The sequence below is a fragment of the Mesoplodon densirostris genome, chromosome 6, assembly GCF_025265405.1.
Source record: "Mesoplodon densirostris isolate mMesDen1 chromosome 6, mMesDen1 primary haplotype, whole genome shotgun sequence".
Lineage (NCBI taxonomy): Eukaryota > Metazoa > Chordata > Mammalia > Artiodactyla > Ziphiidae > Mesoplodon > Mesoplodon densirostris.
This window is the reverse complement of record NC_082666.1, coordinates 3,723,226-3,743,311: the sequence shown is the minus strand read 5'-3', so window position 1 is coordinate 3,743,311 and position 20,086 is coordinate 3,723,226. Positions and strand designations below refer to the sequence as shown.

At 53.7% G+C, this 20,086-nt stretch overlaps 1 protein-coding gene across 10 annotated transcripts; it reads right to left on the bottom strand.

Moving 5' to 3' along the window:
- Positions 1-604: 604 nt before the first annotated feature.
- Positions 605-10,624, bottom strand: GBGT1 (globoside alpha-1,3-N-acetylgalactosaminyltransferase 1 (FORS blood group)). 10 transcript variants are annotated; one of them, XM_060102430.1, is made up of 7 exons: positions 9,850-10,624; positions 9,104-9,295; positions 8,454-8,519; positions 3,986-4,036; positions 3,868-3,903; positions 3,010-3,144; positions 605-1,947 (listed from the first exon to the last, which is right to left on the bottom strand). In XM_060102430.1, exons 2-7 carry the CDS (start codon positions 9,172-9,174, stop codon positions 1,263-1,265), a joined length of 1,044 nt encoding a protein of 347 aa, XP_059958413.1. In that variant the 5' UTR covers positions 9,175-9,295; positions 9,850-10,624; the 3' UTR covers positions 605-1,262. The 10 variants fall into 10 exon arrangements, with proteins under 10 accessions (XP_059958413.1, XP_059958416.1, XP_059958415.1 ...); XM_060102433.1 differs by having other exon boundaries at positions 10,154-10,624; XM_060102432.1 differs by having other exon boundaries at positions 10,168-10,624.
- Positions 10,625-20,086: the final 9,462 nt, after the last annotated feature.

Below are 20,086 nucleotides of genomic sequence, written 5' to 3'. Positions count from 1 at the left end.
GGGCTGGCCCCCGTTTTGCCAGGGGTGGTCAGGTGGGTGGGTTCCTCCTCCTCCCGCCATGGCCACAGACCGCACTGCCCCCCGCCCTCCGCCTCTGCCTTACGTGGCAAAGATGCTGCTGCCCCCAGGGGAGTGGACACTGGGCCACCCCCCCACTGCACCTCTCTCCCACCAAGCAGAGGGAACCACCGCAGGGCTCTGAAGACCCTCTAATCCTGGGCCTGCACCATGGCCTTGGGGCCCCACCCATGCCCGCCAGGGGCACCCCAGGGCTGAGGCTGACCGCGGATGCAGGAACCCCGGCAGACATATTTGCTATGTGCCCAGGGACCAAGAGCCCACAGGGTGTCCAGCTGGTGGGCTCTGCTGCCCCTGACTCAGAAGAGCGTATCTGGCGACATTTCCACTTCACCCATCTCCCAGGAGAAGCAGGGTGAAATCCTGTCTGTTGCAGCGGACAGCATCAGCCCAGGGTCTCTGGAAAACTGTACCCGGACCACACCCACCCGAGCTGAGTGTATTTGCAATCCAGGCTGTCTGCATCCCTGCGGGCTGGTGGCCAAGATACTCGGATGTGCAGGTGAAGAAACCCCGGTTAGGGCTGAGCACACGCCACCTTTATTAAAAACTGCCCAAACCCTCTTACAAAGGAGGCGGCTGGTGCCAGGGAGTGTGGTACACCTCAAGGGAGGTGGGACATGAAACCAGAGAGCGCCTAGACCTGGTCGATTTCAAAGGCTCACTCAGGGTCCTGAGCGAGGAACTGGCTCCGTGTGGCTGGGGGACGTCACAGTACCCAGGACCCCCTGCAGCCAGAGAAAAGGGGTCCGGGATGCCTTTCACACGAGTGTTAGAAGTGCAGCAACTTTAAGGGCAACAGGCAACAGAAGGGGGGCAGAGGGGGAATTTGAGGTACTGGGCGGGGCTGAGACTCCAGAGCCGGCCCCAAGGCACGTGTGCTGGGTGAGGCCTGCCGGGCCCTGTCTTTTTCCACCTCTGGTCTCCCCTCCTCCCGTCCTGCTGTTCTTGGGACACAGGCTGTGTGATCTTGGCGTTCTCCTCATATGCGCACCGCCCTTCACAGTTTACAAAGGTCTTTACAGGCCCATTTTCCCATTGGATTCTGCCGGCAGATTGCGAGGTAGACAGCACAGGGCTGGTCTCACTTAAGGCTTGAGAAGTGAGGCACCGGTGCAAGGAGACTCCGGTGAGCTGGGTGCTCACTGGGGTCCCCCCTACCCACGGCAGCCCCAGCTCAGCCATCAGCTTCTCAGCCAGTCAGTGTCCTTGTCCAGGGTAGAAAAGCGGATCAGCTTCAGGCTGGGGGGCTGGGGCTTCCTGTCATCCCAGAGGTACTCGGGGGACAGCACTTTGGAGGGTTTATGTGAGATGAAGCGGCGGTTCAGGTGACTCTCCTCCTGCCAGGCTGCCATGATGCCGTTGGCCTTGTCGGCCAGGATGCCCATGTGGCAGCCCCTGGTAAACTCGTACACCTTGGCCACCCGCCCCCCAAAGACCGCCCCGCCATAATAGAAATCCCCCTCGCCATCCGCCACAAAGGCGGTGGAGAGAGGCCGGCGCTCGTAGGGGAACTGCTGGCGGGGAACAGCGAAGTAGCCGGGGTGAATGGCAGCCACCAGGTCCCCCAAGGTCTCGGGGCCCCACGGGTTCCGGAACACCATGTCCACGTCGAGGCAGAAGAGGTAGTCGACCTCCCGGTGCGCCCTCTCGGCAATGTGCTGACTGATGCTCTCCATCCGGCGCGTGGAGATCTCCTCCCAGCGGGCATGCCTCTGGATGGGGAGAAGGCTGACGAGGCGGCCGGAGCCCAGCCGGACCCGAGGAACGGCCGTGGGGTCGTTAGTGAAGACATAGTAGTGCACCCGGAACCCCTGCATGAAGAACTGCTCGGCTGACTCCAGGAAGTGCTGGATGAACTGGCTGTACCTGGTGGAGAGAATCCCATCAGGCACCATGGCCTCAGCAGGGCCACTGCCTGGGTCCCCACTATGTGCTGGCACACGGACAGGGCTGGGGTTGGCCAGGCTGGGGTCCACCTCCCAGCTTCCCATCTCAAGAAGTCACTCAGGTCCGCCCCTTGGGGTCCTTGTCTGTCAAATTCCCACAATCTGAGTACCAACCTCTTAAGACCGTCCTAATAATGATACTTGATGACTCATATTCACAGACTGGGCTAATTTTACTGAGCACTTACTAAATGCCAGGCAGTGTTCTAAGGGATTCTTCTCTCCTTCTAGCCTCATAAACTCCCTAGAAGGCAGGGACCACAGTCCTCGCTTCCTAGGCAAAGACACTGAGGCTCAGAGAGAGGAAAGTAGCCAAGAAACGGGGAAGTGGCTGAGTCAAGGGAAGGTGAGTGGTGCTGGCTGCTGGGTGCCGATTGGGCCAGGGGTGGGGGGTTCCCCTGATCCCCGCTGGGCCATCCGTCACCTGGCCAGTGCTTAGCTGCTGGGGACCCATTAGGGTCCCTCTCTCAGGAGTCCCAGAAAGGGACCCAGAGGGAAGCTGCCAGGTGATGGCTCCTAAAGGAAAGGGCAGGAGGGGTGAGGAAGGAGAGGGGAAAACAGGAGGTGTCCAGAGAGCCCGCGGGCCAGAGGCTGGAGGAGAGAGGGTCCCCAAGGCAGGGTCAGCTCTGCCTGGGTCTCTTGACCTGCCTGTGGCCTGACCACGGACCCCCAATTCTATGAGGTGGTCTGGGGGCCTTTCCACTCCTTCACACCTGCCTGGACGGTTCAGGGGAAGCAGAAGGGCTGAAGGGACAAGGGTGTCTCCTGACAAAGGCTCCTGCCTCCCCCTCCCCCCTTCCATGCCAGGGCCAGACCCCCTCCCTCCAGCACACTCCATTCTGTACCTTCCCACCTGCACAGCACCTGGTTCAGGGCCTCACTGGTGCCCGGGCTGGGGTCCTGTCTCTCCCCAGACTATAAATTCCTGGGGCTCAGAATTTATAACCCCCCTCCCCCCAGCCCAGCCCAGCCCACTACTCACTTCCCCACGGCAAACACCGTGACCCCGACGGTCAGGTTCAGCGGCTGGTAGATGTGATGCAGAAGTTCGGGCTCGAAGGTTCCCTCGGAGACAATGGGCGCTAGCCAGGGTGTGAGTGTCAGGAACCCTGTGGACCTGGCAGCAGAGGAGGCCGTGGGGGCTGAGACCCTCCCCTGGGAAAGCCTCCCTCTCATCTTGGCCCTGCCAAAGCTGTGTGACCCTGGGCAGTTTCATCCCCGTCTCTGGGCCCCAGTATCCTCACGTGGAAAGTGGGGATAGCCATAGCTACTTTCCAGCGTGGTCAAGAAGACCAGCAGTTAATGCACGCCCAGTGTCTAGAGGAGCCTGGCAGTTCCGGTGCCCGCTAAGTGCCTCGGAGACGGGGCTCATCAACTTCATCGTCAACGATGGATCGAGCACGACTGTGCAGAAGGCACAATGCTCTGCAATATTATTATTATTATTTTTGGCCGCACCGCGCAGCTTGAGGGATCTTAGTTCCCTGACCATGGACTGAACCCAGGCCCTCAGCAGTGAAAGCACGGAGCCCTAACCACTTGGACTGCCAGGGAATTCCCTGCTCTGCATTTTGCAAACACCATCTCATCTGGTCCTCCAACATCCTATCAGGTGGGTATTATTATTATCCACCTGTGCAGAAAAATCCCAGGGTGGTTGGATAACTTGTCCAAGGTCACACAGCTAGTGACAGAGCTGGACTGGAGCCCAGGTCCCAGACTACCCAGACACCGAGGCCACTGGACACCTCCAGTACCCCAACTTCCAGATCAGAGGCCTGTGCCCCCGCCACCACCCCAGGTCTCTCCATTCTGTGCCCAGGCCCTAATCAACACCTACTTTTGCTCCAGCAGCTTGGGCTGAGGGTACTGTGATCTGCAACCAAGAAGGGTGAGTGGTTAAGGGGAGGCAGCCCCCAACCCCGGGGCCACAAAAGGGGAAGCGACAGTCTGCTTACGGTGTCACGGGCTGGAATGGCTTCTCCCCCTTGTACTGCAGCTTCATGTTGCTGGTGGGAGAGGTGAGTCAGAGCCATTAGTGCCGGTGGGGGGCAGAAACACTCAGCAGGGAAGGACGAGGTCGCGGTGAAGCACCCCCATGGGACAGGCACCCCCAACCCCCCAGACGCCCTTGACCCTCCCCCACTGCTCTGTCCACTCTGTCGGGGCTGGACTCCTAGAGAGGCCGTCTGTCCAGGGTCACCGTGTGGCAGGGCAGTGATTCCAGCCTGGTACCATGTGTCTCCAAAGTCTTTTTCTGTCTCTCTTTCAAGCATATTGCTCTGGAAGAGCCTGGGCACCAGGGAGAAGGTTTGCGGAGCTGCAAAGGCCCGCTGAGCCCGGTTCTGCCACTTTCTAGCCTGGGTGGGCGAGTTACTTCACCTGAACCTACGGTGAAGGTCAGTTGAAGGGGCCAGTTACACAACCACCAATCAAGGCATCGCCGTGAAGGTACGGATTTTGTAGATGTCAGTAACATCTACACCAGTTGACCCCATGTAAAGATCATCCTCCATAGTCTGGTAGGCCTGATAGGGTCAGTTGAAAAGCTATAGCATAGAACTGAGGCTTCCCTGAAGAAGAAATTCTGCCGGTGGAGAGTAATGTCAGCTCCTGCTGAAGAGCTCCAGCCCACCCTTCCCGGTGGCCCACTCCGTGGATTTCAGACTGGCTTTGCCACCCCGAAGTCGTGTAAGCCGATTGCTTTCAGTCAATCAGCCAGCCAGTCAGTCAGTCTCCCTCCCTCTTCCTGGTTCTGTTTCTTTAGTGGAACGCTGACTGATACACCCATTTTCCCTCATCTGTAAAATGAGGCCTTAACCTTAGAGCTTAGAGCTGTCGTGAGAGGTACGACAGCTATGTGAGTCGGGGCCTGTCAGCCAGTGCCCAGCACAGAGCGAATGGTAAGGGCAGCACCCTGGCCCCTTCTGGGCAGGCTGTCTGTGTGGCCGGCCTCCACTAGCTGCGGCCAACCTGCGGCGATTAGGAAGGAGGGCTGATTAAGGAAGGAGGTGGCCGGCGACAGGGTCAGACACAGGAGGCTGCCGGTGACACGCCTCTGGCTCTGCCACCAGCTGGGTGGAGAGACCAGGGGCCGGACATCTCACTCCTCGGGGTTTAGTTCCCTCACCCTTAAAATGGGGACAATAATGTCGCTCCCCAGGGTGGAAGTGAGGCCTGGGGAATGGAAAGGCTTGCCCAAGGCCACCCAGGGACCGGATCAGAACCTGTGCCAGCAGAGGCCTGAGCTTGCCTGGAAGGCTCAGACCACCTGAGGACGTGGGTGCCTGCCGTTCACTTGGGTCTCTTCAGTACGTCGCCTACGATGGGATGGCTTAAGCCTCCTGGAGCTTTCCTAGTTTTTTCAGCCTATGCTTTGCCTGTGTGGTAAGATATACACAACAAAGATTTCCCATTTTAACCATGTGAAAGTGTACAGTTCAGGGGCATTAAAGGACATTCACACTGTTGGGCAACCATCACCACAATCCATGTCCAGAGCTTTTTCATCGTCCCAAACTGAGACCCTGTCCCCCTGAAACACTAACTCCCCATTCCCTCTCCCAGCCCCTGGTAACTATTATTCCTACTTCTGTCTCTATACATATGACTATTCCAGAGATCTCTTAAAAGTGAAACCCTACTATATTTGTCCTTCTGTGATCAGTCTATACTGTGGAAGCAACAATTTTTAAAAGTTGATCCATCCAATTGGCCCCCTGCCTTAGTTTCACACAGACAAGCACACTTTAGGCCCCTGCTCAGAAAGGGATAGGGGGACTTCCCTGGCCGTCCAGTGGTTAAGACTCCATGCTTCCACTGCAGGGGGTGCGGGTTTGATTCCTGGTCGGGGAATTAAGATCCTGCGTGCTGCACAGCACAGCCAAAAATAAATAAAGAAGACAACATCTTCAAAAAGAAAAAAAAAGAGAAAGAAGAAAAGAAAGTGATGGGACTCTGAGAAGGTGGTCAGAAGTGAGAAGGGGAAAGTGGCCCTTGTTCCACACTTCCCTGGCCATCGGTAGTTCCCTTCCCCCCACCAGCCTGGACACACTCCGCTCTGGCCACTTTAACGGGTTAGACATAAGAATTCCAAAGCCACAGATGAGCCAGAGCCCAAAAAGGAACTCCACATTTCCAAACCTCTGAAGGTCATGCAACTAAAAGTAAAGAAGAGATCCAAATGAACAGAAGGGAAGATGTGACCATGTCAAACAAACAAAAATCTCCAACTTTAATCTATTAAAAAACAATAACTCAGTAGAACCAAAAGACAGACAAACTGGAAAGAAAAAACAATGTAGCAAGTACTTTCGGCCAAGGGTGGTGACAGAGGACCCGCCGACAGGCCAAGGAGAGCAGGTGCTGGAGCAGGCGAGTCCCCAAAGAGGAAAATCAGTTAAAGGGAAGGCGTGGGGGAGGTGAGGGCCTGGTGGGAATCAAAGACATGAAATTTCAACCACATCCCAGTTCCCATGTCTGAAGTCCGCAAGGTGGTTTGCTTTTTGTTTTTCATAGCACCTAATGCTTCCAGCACCAGCCCAGGTGCAATGCAGCTGCAGGGGGGTGGAGGGGGTGGTGCTGAGTTCCAGTGTGTGTCTGCCAGGGTCCCCCTGGAGAGCAACCTGACATGATGGATGAATACCTCAGCCATATCCTCTGGCTCAGAAACTTACCAAAGGAAAGGACCTTTAAGATGGAAAAAGCTGCATATCCAAAGTTGCTTGTTACAAACTAATTTAGAATGCTGGGAAACTGGAAACAACCTAAATGCCGCAAACTTGCTGGTGGGAAAGGGAGAGGGATTCAAGAATTAGGGCCCAGTCCCTGGGTGGAATAAAATGATGGTGACCAGACGCCAAAAAAGAAAGCCAATTCTGGGGAAACTGGATAAAAATCACAAAAACATTGTGGTCACAACTGCTTTCAATAGCAAGCAGCCTTTCTGCTTTTTAGAACAATCTGTTCAAACAGAAAGCGTAGCAACCAACGAGCTGACAATGAACTTTGGAGTTAGAGTATGACCTGGACCAGCAAAGACACAAGAGGGTATTTCTTTTTCTTTTGTCTTTTCTGTTATCCAGCCTCCTAATTTACCGTATTCTATGTTTATAACAGTGAAACACACTTTGTTGTTAGTAGTCTGTGATCCAGATTTTAAACTTTCCTTTTGCTGTCATGAAAAACAAGACTGGTCGGCCAGATTCCCCTTGAGACTGTCCCAAATCACCTTTTTCACTCTTTTGTTTTTTGGACTTTGAAAATTATTGTTATTAGTTTTAGTCTGATGACACAGAGGACTCGGCTGGGAAACACACTCGTTCTTATAAACCAGCACTTATTTGGGGCATGAAACAAAGCACGGTGAGAGGAGGTCACTGGGATCAGGCCGGCGCTGTCACAGAACAACCTGCCCAGGGCAGAGGATTATGCGCTAATGACAGGTGAACGACAAGAGCACTGGGGCGACCTGAACGGCAGACTGTTCGATCCCATCTTGGCAAGTCTGAGATACGTTTGATATCGGATATAAAAAGTGACGCAATCAGTAGGAATCATTTCAAGTTCTAGGTTCATCTATAACCAAATCTTTTCCACTCTTAACTGACAAAATGTCAGATTTGTTATGTGGGGGAGACTGGTCACGGGTCCATTTCTTCTTTGAAGCCACAGAGAACACAAAATTGAGCAAAATGTCAAGTCCTGGACTTCCCTGGTGGCGCAGTGGTTAAGAATCCGCCTGCCAATGCAGGGGGTAAGGGTTCGATCCCTGGTCTAGGGAGATCCCACAGGCCACGGAGCAACTAAGACTGCGAGCCACAACTACTGAGCCCACATGCCACAACTACTGAAGCCCGCGTACCTAGAGCCCATGCTCCGCAACAAGAGAAGCCACCGCAATGAGAAGCCCGCACATCTCAATGAAGAGTGGCCCCGGTCGCCACAACTAGAGAAAGCCCGTGTGCAGCTAAGAAGACCCAACGCAGCCAAAAGTAAAAAATAAAATAAAATAAATAAATTTATTTAAAAAAGAAAAAGAAGTAAAGTCCTAAAAGCACTCTTTCCTGAGCACCTCTACGTGCCAGGTGCAACACCAGGATATTTACAGGCATCCTTACAGTACCTCATGCTCTGGCTGGCTCGGGAGGGGCACTTCTATCATCCCATTTTACAGATACAGCAAGTGAGGCTCAGAGCTGTGCAACATGCTCAAGGTCACAACTGTGGAGGGGGCACTGCAAGGACACCCAAGGACTGAAACAGGGGAATTTCACTCCACATTTGTGGCAGCTCATAAATTACCTACATGCTTATCACACTGCTCAGAATCATGAGCTTAGGACCTAAGAACCTACAAAGTGACCTTAAAAACCCTCTCAGCCCCTCCACTCCGGGGCCCCCCAATTCTCCCTGGCCCATACTTACAAGATCTCTGGGCAGGGGAGATAATAGGGGACATAGGAGACCGACAGCCAGTTCTCGACATACACCCTGGGAAGGAAATATATCTGTTGACTTGACTTTGCACCTGAGGCTGAAAACTCGCTTTGCTGCATGTTAGTGGGAATGCAGGCCCCCAGTGGTGCACCTGGGATACACCTCCCCTCCCCCCACCTCCGCCCAATCATTCCTTGGGTCTGGCTGACCTCAGAGGACAAAGCCTCCTGGTCTTCTGCAATGAGTCATTAGCCATGCAGCCATTCATTCCTGGGACAGGAATGTTGTTGACGCCAGGCCCTGCACACAAGGGGCTGGTGGTTGGGGGCAGCCCCCAGAGCTTTGTGGGAAGAACACACAGGGTGAATTCTGGAGCATAAACAGGAGTTCCTCATTAACACGGCTGGAAGAACAGTCCAGACAGAGGAAAGAGCAAGTGCAAAGGCCAGGCCAGTGCAAAGCAACATACATAAGCCAGGCTAGTTCAGTCTTACTGGGGCTGGGGTGAAGGGACAGGTGCGCCGAGAGAAGTGGGTGGGACCTGGGAATCCTATGAAGGGGTCAAGGTTTGGGGGTTGAGATGCTGAGGGAGGGAGGGGTCTGGGGTAGGGAGGGAGGGCTCCATGGGGCATGCTCACCACAGAGAGCAGAGGGCCATGCCCACCAGCAGGCAGAATCCCAGGCCCAGGGCTAATCTGGGGCAGTGCATCGCTGGGTGGGCAGCATCTGAGCCTGGGTACCTGCAGAGTCTGGGTGTGCCTTGGTGAATCAGCCCACCTCTCTCAGGGGTGTCAGGCTCGGAGCCTGTGTCTCCGGGGTCCGGGAAACACCTGCAAAGGAATGCTCCTTATCCACAGGACAGTGGCCCCATTTTTGCTGCCCTGCCCTCCCCTGGGCGGCCTCACCAGGGGAATGTGGATTCCAGCTGTCTCCTCGTCCTGCTGGGCCCAGGCCCAGATCTGGCAGTTCTGAAGGACAGAGGCTCAGGACTCAGCCAAAGCCTGCTGCTGTGCCTTGCGAAAGGCGCTGGGCCGGAAAGGTGACTGGCTCCCTGCCTTGTCTCTCAGGTCTCCCTGCTGACCTCCTTCTGTGATGAGCTAAGGGCGGTCATCCTAGGGACTAGGGCAACAGCGCTTGGGGCGGGGGTGGGGGGGGTAGGGCGGGGCTTGGAGAAGGATTCCAGGGGAAACTGCGAGGACGCCGGAAATCAAGCCCAGAGCCCGCACCGCCGGGACCCACTCGGCCTGGGGAGGGGGTGGTGCGCTGGGAGGGGCGGCATAGATCCCCCGGGATGGGGGTGGGCGCAGGGGTGGTAGCAGCGCATTCCTCCGGGAGAGGGGGCCTGGGCTTTCCCGGGACCGCGGGAACGCGCTTCAGCTCTCACCCGCTCTCGGCGGTAACCTTGGGCAAGGCGCTCTCCTGCCCGCTCCACCACAGCCTCGGCGTCCTCCTCAGCTATAGGGGCCTTGGTTAGGTGGCTAGACGCCATCCGCACCGCCCCTGATGTGCGGGAAGGGCTCTACAGCGCTGGGTCCGGCCCAGGTCACAGAGACCGCGGGACGCCTGTCAGCTCTGCGGGGATCCGCCCGAGGTCAGATAAAGATCCCCGGGCCGGAGTTTTGGGGCTTTGGCCCCGGCTCACCCGGTGGCCTCTGGCAGGCCCTCTCCCTCTCCCTCCCTCTGCGGACCTCCGTTTCCCCACCCGGGCTTGGGGCGCGGCGTCCTCCAAAGCTCCGCGTCGACCGTCGGATCCGCTGGATTCTTCCTCGGGTGGGGCCCGGGCCTCCGGGGCCGCTCCGCCCACGCAGAACCAGGCCCGAGCTTCGGCCGCCCCAGCCGGGGATCTGCACCCAGGAGCTTGGGGCCGAGATGCGCACCGCGACTTCGGCCGGCCACTGCAGGCTCCGGGCTCGCGGCGCTGCTCCTCCGGCCGGGCGCGGGGCGGGGACAGGGAGCGGCGGGGGAGCGTGACTGTCCCTGCGGGCTGCAGACTCAGCCCCTTGCGGCCGGACCAGCGTTACAACGGACGGAGGGGCGCAGCCCGGCCCTGAAAACAGGGTCTCGGTTCGCCTGCAGTCCGGCGAAACCCGGTGCCTGCAGGGCGCCCTTAGTAACGCGCTGGGTGGGGCCTGACACAGGGCCAGCCGGGATCCGGCCCGGCGGGGTTCGGGGGAGGGGAAAGGAGCCGCGCGCCCCGCCCACCGGCCGCAGCCCCACCTACCCTCCTGCGTGCCCCGCCCACCTACCGCTGCTCCTCCTACCCACCCGCCCGCCCCGCCCCGCCCCGCCCCGCCCACCAGCTGCAGCTCCCAGTCCCCAGGGGTCGACGCGCGCCGGGGTCCCAGGACCTTCAACCTCTACTGGCTGCCTGGGCCGTGGCCTCCGACGCAGGGGACCAACCTTCCAGGCGAGGAGCGCGGGTCAGGCAACTCCGGGGTGGGGTGCGGGCTTGAGAAATCAGGGAAACGATTTGAGGGAAAAACTTTGTTTTTTCTAAAAGAGCCTCGAAGCAATCACCGGATGGGAAACCAGCTGGACGTCGTACTTACTTTCCGGGTTAGGATCATCACTCTTTTGCTCAGAGCCCCTGAAGCTGGCACGCCGGCCTGGAGACCGTGAGCGGCTCCCGGAATCCCTCGGAGCCTCTGTTTCCTCCTCTGTGAAGGGAGTTGGCCATACTTTCTTACCAAGGCCTGTCCGAGTTGTATTGACCCTGGTTCACCCTAGGGACTCCAGGAGCCCCAGGGGGACCGTCTTATATGTCTCCAAGTGTAGGCCAAGCACAGAGCGTGGAGGCAGAGGCGTGGCGACGGAGGGGGCATTCAGAGGGACAAAAAGGAAGGCCCCTTGATGGTAAATAAGGGAGCAGTAACAAGGGCCGGGGAGAAACCCGATGCAATTAGGATGAGGTGAAAGCTATAGGCATCCAGTAGAAACCGCAATTCGAATTGTGAATTTTGATCTTTCCCCGGCTGGCTATGGATTATGGGTGGGATACTCTCGTGATGCTGGGCAGCGTGGTGGCAACTCTGTCAGCCACTCCATCACCAGGCTAAACAAGCATACTCTTAGGACCATTCTGTACCCTGACAGCCATTCTCTTTTTCACTTTCAGTATACAGTAAATTACATGAGATGTTCAGCTCTATTATAATATAAACTGCCAGCTAACAGACATCTTCTGAGCAAGTTTAAGGTAGGGTAGGCTAAGCTATGGTGTTCAGTATGTTCTCACCTTAGGACGGGTTTATCAAGATGTATCCCCACTGTAAGTCGAGGAATATCTGTGCAGAGAAACAGCATGGGAGACAAAACAACAATCAAGGCTCAGAGAGGTTATAGCTTTGTTCAAGGTCACAATGATGCAGCTTAAAGTTGCAAATGCAGATCTGCCTGGTGCATGGGCACAGCCTCCCAGGCCCTTTGTGGGTGTCATTGCCTGTGTCCTTGGGATTTCCCTTGAGGACCTCAGGTTCCTGTAAGGCAGGGTTTTTTTTCCCCAGAGTCTGCAGGGACCAGGCACAAGCCCGGGGAGCTTGTGACTGCTGGCTGAAAGGTCGTGCTTCCATTTTTAGCTGCAAACACCTGGTTCCCTGGGACCTGGTCTGGGACCAACTGATTGGTTTTTCTCATTCAGTTTGTGTTTTTACAAAGTTCTCTGGTATACCTTCAGGACACTGGTCCCTCCCTGGTAATAAAGAGGTGAGCCAGAGACTTCCCTGGTGGTCCAGTGGTTAAGACTCTGCACTTCCACTGCAAGGGGCATGGGTTCAATCCCTGGTCTGGGAACTAAGATCCCACATGCTGTGCGCAGGGGCAGACCCAGCCCTGGGGTCCTGGCAGACACACCAGTATTCTGTCAACAGGCAACACCCATCCCCTGACCAAACCAGCATCCCCTGTTTTCCCTGTCCCCTCTCCCCTCAGGAGAGGACAAATTCAGCCTAAGGACAGCATCAGGGCTGGTCTGGGAGGAGCTGGGTGAAGAGGTGAGGGAAGATAAAAGGTCCCTGGACTCTCCTCTTGGAGGGTGACTTGGCAATAGGACCCTGATACCCTCCCCTTCATCTAAGTTTATCTACTTCTAGAAACCAGAGAAAACAGCTAGAGACATGTATAAATTGCTCATATGCATCGATGGTCATCTGTGCCTGTCTCTGAGAGCCCTGCAGGGGACACCCCCAGGGGCTGCCCGGGGGAATCTGGTGTCCTGGCAGTGGGAACACTCAGACAGCGGTCCGCACTGCCCTCACCACCGCTTAGTGGGCTATGACCGTGTTAGTGGGATAGCTGGGACTTTTAAGTAAAATAGAAAACACTGGAGGGTAGCCCTCCCAGGATGAGTCAGTGTTTCATGGCCTCTGAGTGTGTGTGTGTGTGTATGTGTGTGTGTATACACTGTTTCAGATGTGAAGTGGTGAAGTGTGTTCCAGATGGGGATAGGCCAGGGAACAGGCCACAGCCTTTCTGTGTGGGGGAGGGCCTCTGACATCCCTGATCAGGGCTCCATTTCCCAAGAGGAGGCGGAGCCAGTCGAGGGAAAGGGGATGCAGGGGAGGGGAAGCCTTGTGCCTTTGGACCAGAGGTATCTGGCTTTAACCCCAGGGCTGCTACTTACAGGCCAGGAGGGATCTTGGCATCTCAGTTTCCCACTTAGAACAAGGGGGAACTGTAGTCCTCAGCTCAGAGGTTCTTGTACAGATGATCGAGGTCTGCCCTCAAGCTCTGGGCCCACATTAATGCAGCCGGAGGATGACTGAACCTTCGTCCCAGGGCCTCACCAGGCAGTGACCTCACCCAGCCAGCTGCTCTAAGCCAGGCAGGCTCTAGGGTCATCTAGCAGCCTGGCCCCAGCAGCCTCCTTGCAGCTTTTGGGCAAGCCCTCATCCACTGTGAGGGCTGTGAGGAAGAGTCCAACTTCTTCCTTTGCATGTGAATATCCACTTGTCCCAATACCATTTACTGAAAAAAAACTATTCTTTCCCCATTGAATTGTCTGGTTGCTCATCAAAAATCAATTGACTACAAATGCGAAGGTTTGTTTATGGACCCTCAATTCTATTCCATTGATTTGTTATGTCTATCTTTATGCCAGGACCACACTGTCTTCATTACTGTAGCTTTGTAACAAGTTTTGAAATCAGGAAGTATGCGTCCTCCACTTTTGCTCTGCTTTTTCCGTATTGTTTTGGCGATTCTGGATCCCTTGCATTTCCAAATGAATTTCAGCATTGGCTTGTCAATTTCTGCAAAACACAAAGAAAATGGCAGCTGGGATTTTGCTATGGATGGCATTGAATCCGTAGTTCCATTTGGGAAGTATTGCCATCTTTTTTTTTTTTTTTTTTTTTTTTTGCGGTACGCGGGCCTCTCATTGTTGTGGCCTCTCCCGTTGCGGAGCACAGGCTCCGGACGTGCAGGCTCAGAGGCCATGGCTCACGGGCCCAGCCACTCCGCGGCATGTGGGATCCTCCCGGACCCGGGCACGAACCCGTGTCCCCTGCATCGGCAGGCGGACTCTCAACCACTGCGCCACCCGGGAAGCCCTAGATGCCTTTTATTTTGTTTTCTTGCCTGAGGGACCTCCAGTGAAATGTGGCACTGAGCTGGCAAGACTGGTCACTGCTCACCTTGTTCCTGACCTCAGGGGAGGCTTCAGTCTTTCCCCACTAAGTGTGACGTGAGCTGTGGATTGTTCCCAGATGCCCTATATCAGGCTCAGGAAGTGCCCTTCTGTTTCTAGTTTCTTGAGTGTTTTTCTCATGAAAGAATGTTGGGTTTTGTTCAATGTTTGTCTGCACTTAATGGGAAAAGCTTTTACAGCAGCTTTTAAGCCATGAAATCATCTGCCTCCCCCTCTTCCTCTGTGTTTCTCCCTCGCCAAACACACACAACCTCCCTGGAAGCAAATCAGAGTCCAAATATTAAACACTCACTGCAAGATGGTTAAATGATTAGTGTAGCCCTCTTGATCCTGTTATCCTTGCCCTGGCTGCTGTGTAACTGGGGGTGGACCAGCCTATTGGACACCCCAAACAAATGACAGCTAGAAATTCAAATATTAATGATGATTTCCAGGGGTGGTGGCTCCCTCTTTCTTGCATACGCCACGATTGCCTCTTCTCTTTGCAGACCGTAGACTGAAAATATTTAGCATCAGAGGAGAGGATTGTGCACGAAATAGCACGTATTAAGTTGTGCGCTAAAAGGTAACAATGAATAGGCAAAAGACTTGACTTCCCCGAGACATGTATGAAAGGGATGATCACATATTCTGTGCAGACCTTCCTGTTGTGGAAGTCCGCATTCAGAAAATCCTGTTTTTAGTTTCTTTTTCTGAGGCCTTATATGTCCGCCTCTCTGTTCCAGTAGTCTGCATGCTGACCGTGTTGTTGGCCAGCCTTGTGAGTGTAAGCTCTCTGACCACATTCTGGATTGTTACAGGTAAGAGGGCTCTGGGGGTCTTCTGTGTGTCTTTAGCCAGGACAGTGTCAGCCAGGCTTTTCTCGGAACCCCAGGCAACGCCGGCAGGGCCCAGAAGGCAATACCAGGCTTGCATACCACCGGGCACTGAGTCTAAGGCCTCAGATAACAGCGATTGTAAAGGGGAAGCAGGAAGGACAGAGGCGGGTCAGGGCCCTCCACCAGGATACACCCGTGTACACACACACACACACACACACACACGACCTATACACATGTGCGTGTACACACACACACGGCTTATACACATGTGCGTGTAGACACACATGCACGTGTGTATATGTTGTATGTATATATAGAGAGAATTGATTTTAACATGTGGGCTCATGTGAGCAAGTGGGCTGGCAAGTCCAAAGCCTGCAGGACTGGACACTCCAGTGGGCTTCTAGATGCTGTGTCTTCTTTTTTTTTTCCCCTGTAGAGTATTTTATTTTATTTGTTTGTTTATTTATTTATTTTTAACATCTTTATTGGAGTATAATTGCTTTACAATGGTGTGTTAGTTTCTGCTGTATAACAAAGTGAATCAGCTATACATATACATATAGCCCCAAATTTCTTCCCTCTTGCATCTCCCTCCCTCCCATCCTCCCTATCCCACCCCTCTAGGTGGTCACAAAGCACCGAGCTGATCTCCCTGTGCTATGTGGCTGCTTCCCACTAGCTATCTGTTTTACGTTTGGTAGTGTATATATGTCCATGCCTCTCTCTCACTTCGTCCCAGCTTACCCTTCCCCCTCCCCATGTCCTCAGGTCCATTCTCTACATCTGCGTCTTTATTCCAGTCCTGTCCCTAGGTTCTTCAAAACCATTTTTTTTTTTAGATTCCATATATATGTGTTAGTGTACGGTATTTGTTTTTCTCTTTCTGACTTACTTCACTCTGTATGAGAGTCTCTAGGTCCATCCACCTCACTACGAATAGTTCAATTTCGTTTCTTTTTATGGCTGAGTAATATTCTATTGTATATATGTGCCACATCTTCTTTATCCATTCATCTCTCGATGGACACTTAGGTTGCTTCCATGTCCTGGCTATTGTAAATAGAGCTGCAATGAACATTGTGGTACATGACGCTTTTTTTTTTTTTTTTTTTTTTTTTTGCAGTACGCGGGCCTCTCACTGTTGTGGCCTCTCCCGTTGTGGAGCATAGGCTCCGGACGTGCAGGCTCAGCAGCCATGGCTCATGGGCCCAGCCGCTCCGCGGCATGTGGGATCTTCCCGGACTGGGGCACGAACCCGCGTCCCCTGCATCAGCAGGCGGACTCTCAACCACTGCGCCACCAGGGAAGCCCTGATTTGTGTATTTTGAAGAATCCTTGCATTCCTGGGATAAGCCCCACTTGATCATGGTATATGACCCTTTTAATGTGCTGTTGGATTCTGTTTGCTAGTATTTTGTTGAGGATTTTTGCATTTATGTTCATCAGTGATATCGGTCTGTAGTTTTCTTTTTTTGTGACATTTTTGTCTGGTTTTGGTATCAGGGTGATGGTGGCCTCGTAGAATGAGTTTGGGAGTGTTCCTCTCTCTGCTATATTTGGAAGAGTTTGAGAAGGATAGGTGTTAGCTCTTCTCTAAATGTTTGGTAGAATTCGCCTGTGAAGCCATCTGGTCCTGGACTTTTGTTTGTTGGAAGATTTTTAATCACAGTTTCAATTTCAGTGCTTGTGATTGGTCTGTTCATATTTTCTATTTCTTTCTGGTTCAGTCTCGGGAGGTTGTGCTTTTCTAAGAATTTGTCCATTTCTTCCAGGTTGTCCATTTTATTGGCATATAGTTGCTTGTAGTAATCTCTCATGATCCTTTGTATTTCTGCAGTGTCAGTTGTTACTTCTCCTTTTTCATTTCTAATTCTATTGATTTGAGTCTTCTCCCTTTTTTTCATGATGAATCTGGCTAGTGTTATCAATTTTGTTTATCTTCTCAAAGAACCAGCTTTTAGTTTTATTGATCTTAGCTATTTTCCCTTCATTTCTTTTTCATTTATTTCTGATCTGATCTTTATGATTTCTTTCCTTCTGCTAACTTTGGGGGTTTTTTTGTTCTTCTTTCTCTAACTGCTTTAGGTGTAAGGTTAGGTTGTTTATTTGAGATGTTTCTTGTTTCTTGAGGTAGGATTGTACTGCTATAAACTTCCCTCCTAGAACTGCTTTTGCTGCATCCTATAGGTTTTAGGTCATCGTGTTTTCATTGTCATTTGCTTCTAGGTATTTTTTGATTTCCTCTTTGATTTCTTCAGTGATCTCTTGGTTATTTAGTAGTATTGTTTAGCCTCCATGTGTTTGTATTTTTTACAGATTTTTTCCTGTAATTGATATCTAGTCTCATAGCATTGTGGTCGGAAAAGATACTTGATGCAATTTCAATTTTCTTAAATTTACCAAGGCTTGATTTGTGACTCAAGATATGATCTATCCTGGAGAATGTTCCATGAGCACTTGAGAAGAAAGTGTATTTTGTTGTTTTTGGATGGAATGTCCTATAAATATCAATCCAGTCCATCATGTTCTAGAGCTCTCTCTAGAGCTAGTGTGAGCAGCAGAACTAGCTCGAGCATTAGCTCCTGAGCTAGAGAGAGCTCCACCGCCAGTTCCAGGGCTAGAGCCTGCTCCAGCACAAGGTCTAGAGCCAGCTAAGTGGTATCTGGAGCCAGCTCCAGCCAAAGCTCCAGACTCAGTGTCCGTTCCAGCACCTGCTTCAGCACTGATCCATTGCCAGAGCCAGTTCTATTACCACCAATAGTTCTGGCTCTCCACAACTAGAGCCAGAGCTGGCTGCAGAGCCAGAGTCAGCTCCAGCACCAGAGTTTGAGCCAGCGCCATGGCGACAGTCAACTCAGGCTCCAACACTGGCATCAACTCCTGAGATAGAGCCAGCTGCAGCTTCAGCTCCAGTGCTGCTCCTGGGCAGGGCTGGTGTTATCCCACGAGCTGGAGCTGGCTTGAACACCAGCTGGCATGTCCGCTCGACCTCTGGAAGATAGAGACAGCTCTATCACTGACTCCTGTGCCAGCCCCAGGGATAGTTCTAGGGCCCACTTCAGAGTGAGAACCAGCTCAAAGCCAATTTAGAGTCCGTGCTAGGTGCCAAGGAAGAGGTCGCTCCAGCGCCAGCTCTAGCATCAGCCCCCGAGGTACAGCCATTCCTGGCACCAGCTCCAGAGCGAGAGTCAGCACCAAGTTCAGAGCTAGAGCCTGCTCCAGCCACAGTTCTAGGACCAACTCCAGAGCCAGAGTCCCCATGGGAGCCAGCGCCTGCCACAGCTCCAGAGCAAGAGCGGGCTTGGGTGCCAGGAGCAGACTTAGAGCCAGCGCCAGCTCAGGAGAAAGACCCAGCTCCAGCAACAGCTCTAGCACCAACGTCAGAGCTAGATGGTGCTCTGGCACCAGCATGATGCCATTTCAGAGATAGAGGCAGCTCGATCACCAGCTCCTAGGCCAGAGTCTGTGCCTGCCCTAGTGCCAGAATCTGCCCTGACACCAATTTCAGAGGTGGAACCAGTGCCAGAGCTACAACCAGCTCCACCACCGGTTTTAGCACCAGCCACAGAGCTAGAGCCAGGACTGGCTGTACAGCTAGAGGCACAAGAAGCAGATCCAGCACCAGACCGGAGGTGGAGTCAGCCGCACCGTCAGCGAGAGCTCCAGCACCAGGGACAGCTCCTGCGTCTTAGCCACAGCAAAATCCACAGCTGCTTCCGGCACCTGCTGTAACATTAGCTCCGGAGGTACCGGCGGCTCCAGGACCTGATCCACAGCTCCAGCCAAACCAGTACCCACCCAGGAGTCAGCTTCAGCGGCCGCTCCAGAGCCAGAGCCGGAACCAACGACCGCAATAGCTGTAGCACCGGCTCCAGTGCCGGTGTGAGAGACAGCTCGAGAGCGCTGTCCAACTGCAGAACCAGGTCTAGACCGTCTCTGGAGGTAGATCTGGCTCCAGCGCCTTCCCCAGAGCTAGAGCCGAGTCCAGCACCAGCTCTTGCAGAAGCTCCAGTGCCAGTTCTAGGAGCAGAGCCACCTTGGAACTAGAGCCAGCTCTGTACCAGCTTCGGCACCAGCTCTAGAACTGGGCGGGGCTGGGGGCGGGGCTGAGGGGCGGGACAGTCCCTTCTGGGCAGGTCACTCCCAGGTCCTCCGCCTCCTTCCTCCCTGAGGTCTCGGCCTTCGGGGCCTCTGAGGCCCCGCTTTCCCAAGCGAGGCTCAAAGTGGGCAGAGACTGCTCTGTTGGAAACTGTGGCCAGTACCTTAAAAACTGTATATGTTTTGACCCAGAAAATCCACCTCATGGATTCTGCCCTAAATAGAGATTTATGGACGCAGATGTTCCCTTCAGCATGATTCTGAGAGTGAAAGATGGCAAATGGCCCATGTCCCGTAGCAGGGGCTCTTCGTAAATTCTGATTCGAGGCCCCAGAAAATGCAGAAGAGGAAGACGATGGACTGATCAGCATCCACCCGGGGGAACCAGCTTCCAGAAGGGCACACGTCCCCAGAATCCTCCCCACCTGACACCCACAACTGCACACGCACACATGTGCACATGGGCACACACACCATGTGAGAATTCCTGTGGGTAAACTCCTGGGATTAGCTCTGCAGGTACAGGGTTGCACCTGTGGAGCTTTGGGGTCCTGCGCACTGTTCTCCCAGAGAGGAGTGTCCTCCACGCTTCCCTCTAGAGGATCTGCTGGGCCTCTGCTTCCTCACATTGTCCCCAGGGCTGGTCGCCACCAGACTAGAAACCTGTCAGTGTGGTTTTGACAACGCTGTCTCCACGGTGTTTACATCTGAGTGTCCTCATCGGGAGGTCAAGCATCTCTGACCTGTACCAACCACGTGTGTGGCCTCTTGTTGGAACTGCACGTGTTTGTTCTTTGTCCCTTTTAAAAACATTGACTTTCAAGATTTGGGGGACCACAGGGGTGTCAAACCTTTCTCTGGCCCTGGGATGTGAGGAATGCTGTTCCAGTTTGTGGTTTGTCTTCCCAGCTTTCTACATGTTTCTTGTTTCTTTTTGGCCATGGGAAGAGCCAGGCGTTTCCCTTCTGTCTTCTGGCTCTGGGGCCATACTCAGAACAGGGGTCTCTACCCTAAGACTGCACACATATTTACAAAAAAGGCTTCAATTTGTACAT